The following is a 12,500-nucleotide window of genomic DNA, read 5'->3' on the forward strand; positions in this document are numbered from 1 at the left end:
GTTAATATAGAAGAAAAATACGACAGCAACACTAAAACAACTCTTGAGAGCAAAAAGAAATGTAAGTTTTATAAATTTATAGACACCGTTTTGTTACATTAAGCACAGAAGTTCGTAAATGGCCGCCCAAAACAGGCCGTCGAAAATCTCTCATTTCTGAGAACTGGCCGTCCTTTGGACGGCTGGACGGCCGCCTGGCTAAAAGCCTGATTCGAATAAGAGACAAGCAAGACAATGTATCCTCACAGCTGGTAATATCGAAGTCCAGAGTCGCGCTCATTAAGAAGGTGTCACTTCCAAGGCTGGAACTTTTAGCAGCAGTTGTAAATGCCAGGTTGCTAAAATTTGTTGTAGGGGCTTTGCCAATGAAGGTGGCTAGGGTTGTGTGTTGGTCAGATAGTATGGTGGCACTGCATTGGATAAAAGGGCAGAGTTCTTCCTGGAAGCCATTTGTTGCCAATCGTGTGGCTGAGGTACAGTCAACATGGGATCCTGAGTGTTGGAGGTATTGTGGAAGTAAGGAGAATCCTGCAGACTTGTTGACGCGTGGGTTAAGCTGTAGTGGTATGATTTCAAGCACTTTGTGGTGGAATGGACCCCAATGGATGTCTTCGCCTTGTGAACCACTACCCGCTCAACCAGAAAACGAAGCTGCTCCCGCCGAAGCTTGCGAGGAAAAAAGAACTACCCATGTGTATACAGCAGTCGTTGCAGAACCACAGATTGATATGTCACGCTACGGGACATGGTTAAAGTTGATTCGAGTAACTGCTTATGTATTGAGAGCGGTCGAATTGTTTAAGACTAAGTCTAGGTCTTGTGAAAGGGAACTGTCGGCGGACGAGGTGAGGCAAGCCGACATTAAATGTTGTATGTGGGTGCAGGAAGTGGTCTACAAAGAAGAATTCGAGAAACTGAAAGCTGGAGAGGTACTTCCCAGTAACAGCCGCCTCCTGAAACTGGACCCTTATTATGACAGAGATGATCAGGTATTAAGAGTTGGTGGGAGACTACACTTTGCTGATCTTCCCGAACAGAGCAAGCATCAAATAATCTTGCCTCACGGACATCCTGAAGTTGCCAAGATGGTGCAAGATGTACATAAGAACATGTTGCATGCTGGTCCAGAAACGGTATTATCAACTTTAAGGCAGAAAGTTCGGCTAAGTCAAGGAAGACGTGAGGTTAAACGTGTTATCAGAAGATGTGTGGCTAAAGTTGAAAGGGTTTATCCAGGTAACGACGGGCTCGCACGGACCGCTACAGTTAGAGCACATAACAGTTTCTACAACAGACCCGTTCAACGTTTACACAAGTTAGAGATTGAGTCAGCAGCTTCACAAGTAAGCGCGGAAGCAGAGGATCCAGTCCATGGTGGGGAGAAGCCACAAACGAACACTGTTCATGCTGCAAGTATACCTGTTTCCAAGCCTAATTTGAGCGTTGTCCTCCCCGAAGGAGGACAAGGTGGGGAGAATGTTACAGCCCGTACTCGTTCTGGAAGAGTGACAAAGAGGCCTGAGAGACTGGACCTATGAATAGTTATACTAACCCCACCCTAGTGTGTAGGACTTAGAGTGTCATGTGACTTTTGTTGTTGTTCCCGCTCTTGTTATCGAAGGTTTTTGTACGTCGTAGCATTTCACTCGTATACATCCCCTTTCTAAATCGATGTGTAGCCGAGTCCAGTGGATTAAAGTTGTGTTACGCTTCAGTGTCTCGTCGTAAATCTTAACACTAACCCCGTTGGTAGTATTGAGTTCACATTTTAATATTAATCTGATTCTTCTGTAGTAATCTTTGTTATTATTATTATTATTGAAACTTCTTACCAGCACGAAGTAAGATATCGATTTGATGATCCATACGATGTTTTTGAAATTTATCAACATGTTTCGGATGAAACATCATCCATCGTCAGTTGTACAATGAGAAATAAATTAAAGTTGAGCAATAAATAGTGTAACAAAGTGAGATATAACATGAATAATTAAGGATGAAGGCGAGAACAGAACAACCACGAAACACGAACAGAAAAAAACAGACTATTTGAGCTAAGAAAAGAAACTAATTAGTATGAAAGGGATAAATTAAGATGTTTGACTTGGGAATCCTCGACTTTGCTTCCACACGTTTCCAATTGAAAATGAAAGAAGCCATGCATATCCTTTGGGAGCAGCCATCTTTAAATTCCCAAGTCAAACATCTTAATTTATCCCTTTCATACTAATTAGTTTCTTTTCTTAGCTTAAATAGTCTGGTTTTTTGTTTTGTTTCGTGGTTGTTCTGTTCTCGCCTTCATCCTTAATTATTCATGTTATATCTCACTTTGTTACGCCATTTATTGCTCAACTTTAGTTTATTTCTCATTGTACAACTGACGATGGATGATGTTTCGTCCGAAACATGTCTTGATTAAAGATGAATTTCAAAAACATCGTATGGATCATCAAAGCGATATTATTATTATTATTATTATTATTATTATGCAGCAGTTACAACTTTTGTATACTATATACAATTAAAATAGTATGACGGGGCACGTGAGCGTAGCCCATTGACTGTAGCGAAAACTTAGCATAAGAATATAACCTTAAAATTTAAATTATGTGTAAAAATTAGCACTAGAAAATTGATAAACTATATAGAACCTCTAACATCTAAAATTCTCTAAAATATATAACTGATTCCTGTTGCATAACAGGAGCCCGGTAGCCTGGGGCTCCCAAAGAATAGCTCTGGGCGCCTTAATTTTTCACAGCAACACCTTTCACTTCATATGTTGGGCTCCTACGTTCTCAGCGTTTAGCTCTGAGGGCCCCTTTAAAATTTTCTTAGGCAGCAGCTTTGCTCTCAATAATTTCCTTGATGATTAATCAACCGGAAAATATTGAAGGAAGGAAGTTAATAAATGGAAAGCGTTCATGCTACAACTTTAAAAGTGCGAGATATGTTTAATATTCCCGAGATTACAGCCTTCTGCATGTTATGGAGAACTCCCTTACTCTTACTCCTGACCAACTCCTTCAGCTCGACTTCTAAGTCTCGGCACCATCCCCCTAATACGTCCATTATGATATTATATTGTTTCACTTCATATCCTTGGTACTTCTGCTTTAATTCTCAGCGAAGCGGTCCGTATCTCTTGGTTTTCTCCTCCTTCTTTTTCTGCCGATTTGTAACCCATGGGCAACTCATCTCCAGCGAGATGACTCGCTTTGATAATGCATGCATCCACTCTGTTGGCTCTAACTTCTTGGTGCTCCGTGAATAGGGGGACATCCCAGAATGCTTGTGCGTTGTTCGACTCGTACACTGGTTCCGGTTTCAATGGCGAGTACCAAGGTGGCAGTGAGTCTACAAAGCCTAAGTCTTGCAAAATCTCGAAGAAAAGGATCTTCAAGGCTGCATTATGTCGGGTAATGTACTTGTTCTTTGTAAGGGCGGTACAACCAGCCAGGACATGGGTGACACTTTCGGGACCTTATTACATAGCCTGCACGTCACCTCGCCCGTCGTGTCCGTGTGCGTCTTCTGGCAGGCATACAGCCTCATAGGTAATAACTGTTCTTAGAGCTCAAGCATCCCCGCCACTGTCTGCGTTGGGCATTGTTTCCAACCACTTAGCCACGATTGTTCCTGGAGCTATATTGGTGAGACTGGCAGGTGTTTTTCAACGATGAAAACTATGTAAAACTATGCAAAACTGACTCTAATATTGCTCTCTTGGTCTAAGATGTTTTGCCGGTTAAATTTTACTGCATAGCAAGTCGCATCCCAGGACCTGAGGTATCCAGCATCTACCTTTATTCTTGCTGTCCCTAATAAGCAGGCTTTCTGTGGTAAGACTGAGAAGTAGATGCTCCTCACATTTCACAAAATCCCAACGCTTCGATGACAAGTGGCACCACCTTAACACTATTTCGCTCCAATAGCTTGCCTATGTCGTACTTCAACTAGACCCTCCGTGAGGGTACACTGGGTTGCCTGTGGTACGTGCATCGTTCCAAACAATTTTTTTCAAGGTCATTAAGAAGTCATACCAGAACAGGCCCTTTGGCTCACAGGTCCTCACACATTCGTACGACATATGTAGCTCTAACAGTGCACGATATTGTTTTGGTATTGTCTATCATTGTAGTGCCATTGTAGAAGTCTTGGGTAAATAGTCTGAGAAGACATGTGGTTACTAGCAAAGTACTGAACCCAGAAAGATTGAAGAAAATAAATGGGAAGTGAGAAACATTGGTTTCTGGGCTGACATGTTGATAAACTTCTTTTCACCACAAGTTTAAGCGTGCCCGCTGAGCATCTGACAGCTTTGTAATGCCGAAGTTCACTGAAGCATAGTTAGTCGACTAACTATGACTGAAGTTAACCCTGTTCGGCGGGGTTAGTGTTTGGATGGGAGACCAAAGCAATATACCCCTCACAAAACAGAAGCATCGGACCGAAAATACTATTAACGCTAACAAATACGAACTCAGCAAGGTACAGATCTTGTTAGCTTGCTTTATGCAAAAACAAATATTGATGCAAAAGTAAATAACTATTGATACACAGTTTTTAGAAAGAGCAGAAGGAAGTCTCCAGGACGGTCGATCGAGAATAACATATTTACGACATGAAAACAACATTAATTTTGAACCGTGAATATAGAATATAAAAAGTTACGATCAGCGACAAACATTTTGGGAGATTTTTGCTACGTTCAAATAAATCCTCAAATCGAAAGTGACATGGCCGGAATTCATCGGGCGCCGTGATTAAGTTACCGCGGCATGTTTACTCGCCAAACAGTGAAGCATCTGCGTCAAATGATGGCAAGATACCGGGTTTTTGTAAGTTACTTTTTCTGTCAAGTGTTATAAAGTTTGACAATAAAAAAAGCGAAGTCAAAACAAAGATCACAATCGCCCAACTCTTGCTTATGCAAAGTCAAAATTTACTCTCCAAGACGCGTTCGACGTTATTTATCACCAGGTAATTTCATCATTTTGGAAATGGCAGCCACTTTATTATTCATCTGCGTCACAATTTTTCACTGATTTTGGGGCTCATTTTGTTGAAACTCAAGCACGCTTCCAACAGGCCTGTGAACCCTTCCTGCTTACAGTGCAATACTAAAAAACTTCTCCCATATCACATTTCAACCTTAAGCTCGAAAATTCAATACACAACATGATATTATAATTCACAAAGGCAGAAAATACCACAGAATCCTTTTCCAGCGAAAATTTTATTGAAACAAACAACATATTTGCTCTTAGAGGCGAAAACCTCTTTCTATTTCATTGCGTGCGTGAAGACAAGAAACTCAATCGTGTCAAATTACCATGTACTTCAGATAAATACAGCTCACTTTGATTTCGTCTCGACGGGCGATAGATTGTTGTCAAAGTCCATTACTCGTCGCTTTTGAGATTCCTGCCTAGTTTATCCAACTGACTTTCCATTATTGAGCTCCATAAGGGTATATTTTGTTTAAGGATCCACTAAAACGCCATTCGCGTTACATGACTTTCGACACCATTGCAGGCTAAGTTAATGATTCTACTGTGTCCACCAGAGAAATCTACGCAGTTCCACTACCCTCTCGATCCTAAGAAAATACGCGCAGAAGGCTCTATGCACGAAGACACCACTTACCAGGGGAGTGACAGGCAAGACTTTTACCGACACGGAAAAAAATACTAAAAAAAACCCGAAATCTACCTATTTTCCGACTGGGTTTGCCATAGGGCAACCCAGTAATAATTACATTTGTCAATCTTTTCCTGCTCCTTTTCGTTCACCCTTGTATCATTTGGTCAAGCTATATCCACCACTGCGCATTCACGAGGTTTGTTTTTGTGAAAAACAACGATGTCGGGCGGGGAGTGTTCGCTCACCTTATCTGCTTGCAATTTGCAATCTCATGATGTCTTCACTCTCCAGAACTTTCTCCGTACTGTGGCAATGCTTCTTTTCGGAGGTCGGAAATTGTACCGTTTACAAGGAACCCGATGTTCAACAGTCGCCACCTTATCATGCCTCCAGATCTTGTACTCCGTCTGTGCCTGTTTTGGGCATTCTGAAACTATGCAAGTATCCTCCTCCCCACGGCACATTCTACATGCACATACTGTCAATATTTTCTTTGTAGATTACTTTCCTGTAATTTCTCGTTCGTAATGCTTGCTCCTGTGCAGCCAAGATCAGTGATTCAGTCTCTCTCGCCATGCCAATCCCATGCACCGGTTACTGCTGTTCACTGGACAGCAAGTCATATCCCGTGATCCAGTACCGTTCTGGTAATTCTCCCTGTCCCTAACAAACATGAACAATTTTGGTTGCAAGGGCCAACTAGATAAAGCAAAGGTACCGGATCCTGGTGGAGCCGGCACCTTTGCTGTTGAATTGTAACGGTTAATTAAACTCCTTTGTTTTACCGTTCTGTTCTTAATAAAATTAAGTGTCCAGCACTTTTCGCAGAATCATCCTTCCTGGCCCCAGCAAGGTTAGGGTTAATTATTGTTATTATTATTATTATTATTATTATTTGTTTTTCAACACAGCTTTCTGGAGTAACAGAGGCATCAGGCCTCTTCCGTGGCCTCAGATGACCTCCAGTTCATGTCACGTCCCAATCCCTTAAGATTCATTCCCTTTCCAGGAATCGTCGTAGAATCCGTGCAGATCCCAGTATTCATACCTTCGAGGTCGGGTCGAGGTCGAGGTCTTATATGTTGCTGTCGAATGAGCCCTTTGGGATCGTTTCTAAGGCACCTAGAATGACCGGCGATATAGGTGTATTATTATTATTATTATTATTATTATTTATTATTATTATTATGGGGCGCAAAACTCATTCGCTCAAATGCATCTACTATTTTAGAAGACATAGAGATCCAAGAAATCCATTACCTGCTGATAGCTTTAGTAAATAAAGAATAAATGCTATACCGAGTAATTGCATTGTGACTAAACTTGATAGACAACAAATGCAAGGAAACGATGTTATGTGCTTGTAATATTTCGATATAAATCTATATCATCTTCGGACTAAGGCGGGATACAAGTAGCAAAATTTTAAATACTGCGAGATTGTGCAACAGTGTAATCACGTGAAAATGAAAAACAAAGAGTTTTCTACTGGCTTTTTAAGAAAAGGGCTTCAAATCATCTTGCCAACGATACCTCCCACAACAACCAGCATCCCCACTATTTGGCTTACCATCCCATTCGTCTGTGACCTAACAACGCAACTTGTTAAGAAGCTTAAACGTAAACTTCGGAGATGTCTCGTCGATCCGAATGTTGACATCCGAATAAAAGAGAAGACAACAAAATTGTGTTTCTTCACAAGCACTAAGGACAAAACGCCACAATTAAGCCAATCAAATGTTGTTTATGAATTCATCTGCCCTGGTTGTAATTCTTCGTACATTGGCAAAACGAACAGAACTCTGTTTGTCCGAACACAAGAACATGAACTCACGGACAAAGAAAGCGCTATATATAAACATCTTCGCGATTGTGATAATATCAAATACATACAAGATTTATACAACTTACCGGAAATTTTTGCAAATGAGAACATTTCATCTACTACTGTAATCAACAAAGAATTCTTCGCCCAAACCGTGCGTGATAACACTAACATAATAGATCGCGATGATAACTGGAATCTATTACTATATAAAGAAGCTTACCATATTAAGCGTTTAACACCATTTCTGAACAATGGCATAAAAGCCAGTAGAGAACTCCGCCTATTCTCCTGACAGTTTCGTTTCTTTGTTTTTCATTTTCACGTGATTATACTGTTGCACAATCTCGCAGTATTTAAAATTCTGCTACTTGTATCCCGCCTTAGTCCGAAGATGATATAGATTTATATAGAAATATTACAAGCACATAACATCGTTTCCTTGCATTTGTTGTCTATCAAGTTTAGTCACAATGCAATTACTCGGTATAGCATTTATTCTTTAGATCCAAGAAAGTAACATAGTTGCGCCTTGTTTGGTTTTATGCAGGGGGAGACTTCAGCGCTAATGGTGACGGATCCGGATGTAAGTAGACAGCTTGAATCTTTCTTTACCTAAAATAAAGAAAACTACCCGAAGGTGCTGCATTTCATACAGAATGTACTTTACACGAGACTTTGACTTTAATAGGGCACTGGAGTGGCCTCGTCCTTGTGCTTGAAGAGCAGCCCCCTTTGTTTCTTTATTAACCACTATCAAAAATACCATAATACTGTCCCTCCAATATTTTGCATAAGCATTGTTTATATTTTCTATAGCGACTTATAATGGTCCCAAGAGAAACTGGAAACAATGCTTGTGCAAAATTTTGGAGGGACAAACAAAGAGCATTCTGGTATTTTTTATATTGGCTAATTTGATCATTACCATAGTCTACTCTGTAATTTCTACTAATTAAGTGAAGAGGTGCAACAGCTGGTTTCATCTAGGCCTTTGGTGACTTCAAAAACGGCTAGTTCTAAAACAGGGAATGGGAATGGGAGAATGGAACTTGGAACGGGGAATCTCTAAAACAGGGAATCTCTAAAAGGGGGATTTACTAAAATAGGGAATCTCTAAAATGGGGATTCTCTAAAAGGGGAATTACTAAAAGGGGGAATCTCTAACATCTGAGCAGAGAATGACGAAAAGCATGAAAGACCAATTAAAGAAATACTAAATTCTCCCAAGTGGCCGTGGGGGAGGGAGGGGATGAAGTTCAAATGGCCGTGGGGGGGGGGGGGGGAGGGGCTGTTGAAGTTTCGAGTTGATCGGTGCATTAAGTGAAAATGGCTGAGTTTAAGTTTCCCTTGGCTTTTGCCAGTAAAAGGTTAATCAGCGTTCAACGTTTTGAATGGCGAACGTTGCTCTCCAGAGTGTGAATTCTTGCGGATATTCTCATTGTTTGTTAGATTTACAAGGTACTGAAATTTTTCGTGTTGTGCAAAAATATAGGGCCATTGAAAATTAAAAATTATTACAGTGAGTTATTAAAAATAAGATTATTCTTTCGCTTCTTCTTTTGCTCCACTGCAATGGTGAATTTTCAAAGGTGCTTAGAAGGACCCGCTTCTCCACTCCTCTCGCGTTGTACGTTTTTTCAAAATGTAATGAGCAAGGTTTTCTGACTTTAAAGCCATTAACTTTTCTTCCAGCTTCTGTTCCAGCTTTACAACTTTCATACTGTATGTTTTCTTCACATATGTTTTGTCTGCAGCTTTGTTGATATTTTAATAAACGGCATTTCTGTGCGAATTGTACCAGCAGTTCAACAATTGCACTGTTAAAATGGATGCTTGTCATTAAAATCAACCGATCAGATCTCTCGTAATTTTCCCTGTCTCGGAGATTCCCCTTTTTAGAGATTCCCCCTTTCAGAGATTCTCCATGTTAGGGATTCCCCCTTTTAAGAGAATCCCCTTTTAAGAGAATCCCCTTTTTAGAGATTCCTCATTTTAGAGATTCCCCCTTTTAGAGATTCCCCGTTTTAGAGATTCCCCCCTTTTAGTAATTCCCCCTTTTAGAGATTCCTCATTTTAGTAATTCCCCCTTTTAGAGATTCCCTATTTTAGTAATTCCCCCTTTTAGAGGTTCCTTATTTTAGTAATTCCCCCTTTTGAGAGATTCCCTCTTTTAGAGATTCCCTATTTTAGTAATTCCCCCTTTTAGAGATTCCCCGTTCCTCGTTCCCGATTCATTATTTTCTGTTTTAGAAGTAACCCTTAAAAAACCCTTTCAATTCTCATGAAAAAAACACGAGAGAGTTGCTCAAACCAGCGAGAGAAAACGAAGGAAGAAAGTGAATTGCTGGGATCAAGTTGGTATGCAAGAATTTTCTACAGTTCTAAACCCATATTTTTTCACAAGGCTTTTTTAAAATCTACTTTGAATTTTTTTTAATGGACGACACGAGACACAAGCATTTCTCTGGTTTTCGTATGCCATTGAAAGAAAGCCATGCCATTGTAAGTAAGCAATCATATTTCTGAGTTACAGCTGCTACAAAATTGGCTGCAATGTGCTCGGTCACATGCTGACATATTAGTCCTTATCTATTAACGCCTTTTTTTTTTTTACAATAATCATAAAAATTACAGTCTCCTCGATTGTGATTAGCGGATAGTTGAATACGCCAGTCACATTCAAAGTTGTAGTTTAAATCAACCAATCACATTCGAAGTTGTAGTTTAAACCAACCAATCACAACCTTGATTTCAATCACCATAGAAACAGTGTACAGTCTCCTAAATTGGGGCTTTCTTTCTTTCTTTCTTTCTTTCTTTCTTTCTGTCAGAGTGACATGAAAGAATTCATGCCTCGTTTGTCAGTCTTAATTTTCCCTCACTTTCATAACTTGGCTCATCTCTTTTTCTCGGAAATTGTAATTTTTATGATTAATTGGTAAGAGGACTTATTGTCGTCCAATTCGGTCTGTAATCATACTCGTGATAAACAAATCGGGCTCCCGCTGCGCGGTCGTCCGATTTTTTTATCATTCGTATGATTGGAATTGGAATTGGACTCCACTCAGTCTTATTACCATTAAAAGAATAAATGATAACAACGCTGCTGCGTTTGTGGACGTCTCTTGTGTGTATGCTGATCGCGCTGGGGGAAGAAATGGTTAACTTTTTAACAGATAATTCAAATTTGTCTTGCTTCTCTAAGACGCTACCATTTAGACCATTCGCCATTAAATTTATAATATTGAAAATACCATGATGGCCTTAATGTAGTTTGGTCATAAAAGGGTCTCCCTTGTTACATATTGCGTTTTTTAATCGCTCTGAGCACTCCTTTTGAAATTTTCTTTCCTTTTTGTTTTCATGGGACGACCAGACCGTTATCCAATGCACAAACAGTCAGGGAAAAGTCCAGAAAAGTGCAGTAACTTTTTATGCGTATTTCGGGAGCCGTAATTCCTCCCTTTTCATTTAAAAGACAACCTCTCATGACATGAACTATTTCGGTTGTTTTGCTCATTCTGCTTCTCGAGAAACTTGGCTTTACAGAGTAAACGGAACTCACTTTCCGGGATGGCTTTTCGGAGCTTTCGATAAATAAGTCTCAGACTAATTATCATATTATGTAAATTATGTAATCAATATTTCTCATTTTAATTCCAGCAAAAAGCATTTATGGAAAGTACTTTGATGACGAAAATTTCATCTTGAAGCATTACGGTCCCGGCTGGGTGTGTATGGCAAATGCTGGAAAAGACACCAATGGATCTCAGTTTTATATCACCGCTGCCAAGACTTCATGGTTGGATGGAAAGCACACGTGTTTTGGAAAGGTTATCGATGGAATGGTAGGTCTCTTAACACGTCTCTTTTATCTTTACGACATAGTTTCACTCCACTTGTTTCGCACATTGAGCTAGCTGTGTAGAGGATGGTGATAATGAACGGGATTCTCGCAATGTCTTATTGAAAGACTGAGAATGCTATACAGCACAACATACTCGAAAGGTTTTCTGCGTTCGTTCCGTAAAAGAAGCATGATGCGGTCATTACGTGTGTCACACAATGCATGCGTCACTACATCCCTCCTTTCCTTAGATACTACTGAAAAGATAAAACCGAACATGACACTAATAAAGTTCAAAGTCTGAAATCTTCTGAAACAAATCTTAACTGTCCGTGATAAACATTTGAGCTTTAGTGTTCTCACAACAGCTCGCTAAGTAGTCAGTAACAATAATGAAAACAGTTCATATTTCCTGGATTAATCTTCTCTGCGGACGGATTGTTCCCTTGGGTCTGGAAGTTCTGGGCTGCGGCGGATGCGGTGCGATCTTCTCTTCTCTTCTTTTTGATGAGGACATCTTGTTCGTTATGGGTAGGGTATCGTTACGGACGATGATGTCGGGAGTGTCGACCTTTCGAATCGGCGTTTGGGGAATGCTATGGAACATGCAAACATTTCGTGTTAACTTGGATCCATCTCTATGTTGGGCGGTGACCATCATCATCATTTTATTTCAATGTTTAAATTTAATAAATTGAAGAAATACACAACCCGCATATAGCAAAGCTAATCGAGGTGGGCTGTGTTACTTACAATCAAGTTTACCAAAAATTGATTAAGAGTGAATCAGGTAAATAAATAAATAAATAAATAAATAAATACACATACATTCAAAGATAGCTACTTGTAGCATTTACATAGATAGAGCAAGAACCTATAAGGAGACATGAAACTAAGGAAATATAACACAGCTTGCGTACTAGTCCAATCCAAATTCTATTTAGCGACTATGGTGTATTTCTCTATACACAGGGCCGACGGGTCCAGTTTCATTTTAGATCCAGAATTTTCGTCGCGTTTTGCGAGTTCCCTTGTAGTTGACAGTTATTGAAGCAAATGGAAGAACCCAGGGAGGACCAGCCAACAACAGACCCGTTCCACACAAAAAATGCACAAAATTGTATTTGAAAGGCACTCAACAAGAACGAAAAAGGCCGCAAGTTGGACAGTGGCAACTTT

The 12,500-nt window shown here is 40.0% G+C and overlaps 1 protein-coding gene and 1 pseudogene across 1 annotated transcript in view; one reads left to right on the forward strand and one right to left on the reverse strand.

Annotated features, from left to right (window-relative positions):
- LOC138039056 (peptidyl-prolyl cis-trans isomerase B-like) overlaps positions 1-12,500 on the forward strand; it is a 48,310-nt gene that overhangs the window by 20,442 nt on the left and 15,368 nt on the right. Inside the window, exons 3-4 of the mRNA XM_068885217.1 lie at positions 8,022-8,057; positions 11,138-11,322. Coding sequence (XP_068741318.1) covers positions 8,022-8,057; positions 11,138-11,322 — 221 coding nt within the window. The remainder of the gene's footprint in view (positions 1-8,021; positions 8,058-11,137; positions 11,323-12,500) is intronic.
- Positions 2,923-3,585, reverse strand: LOC138038308 (uncharacterized; annotated as a pseudogene).

This window comes from Montipora capricornis, chromosome 2 (genome assembly GCF_036669925.1).
Source record: "Montipora capricornis isolate CH-2021 chromosome 2, ASM3666992v2, whole genome shotgun sequence".
Taxonomy (NCBI): Eukaryota; Metazoa; Cnidaria; class Anthozoa; order Scleractinia; family Acroporidae; genus Montipora; species Montipora capricornis.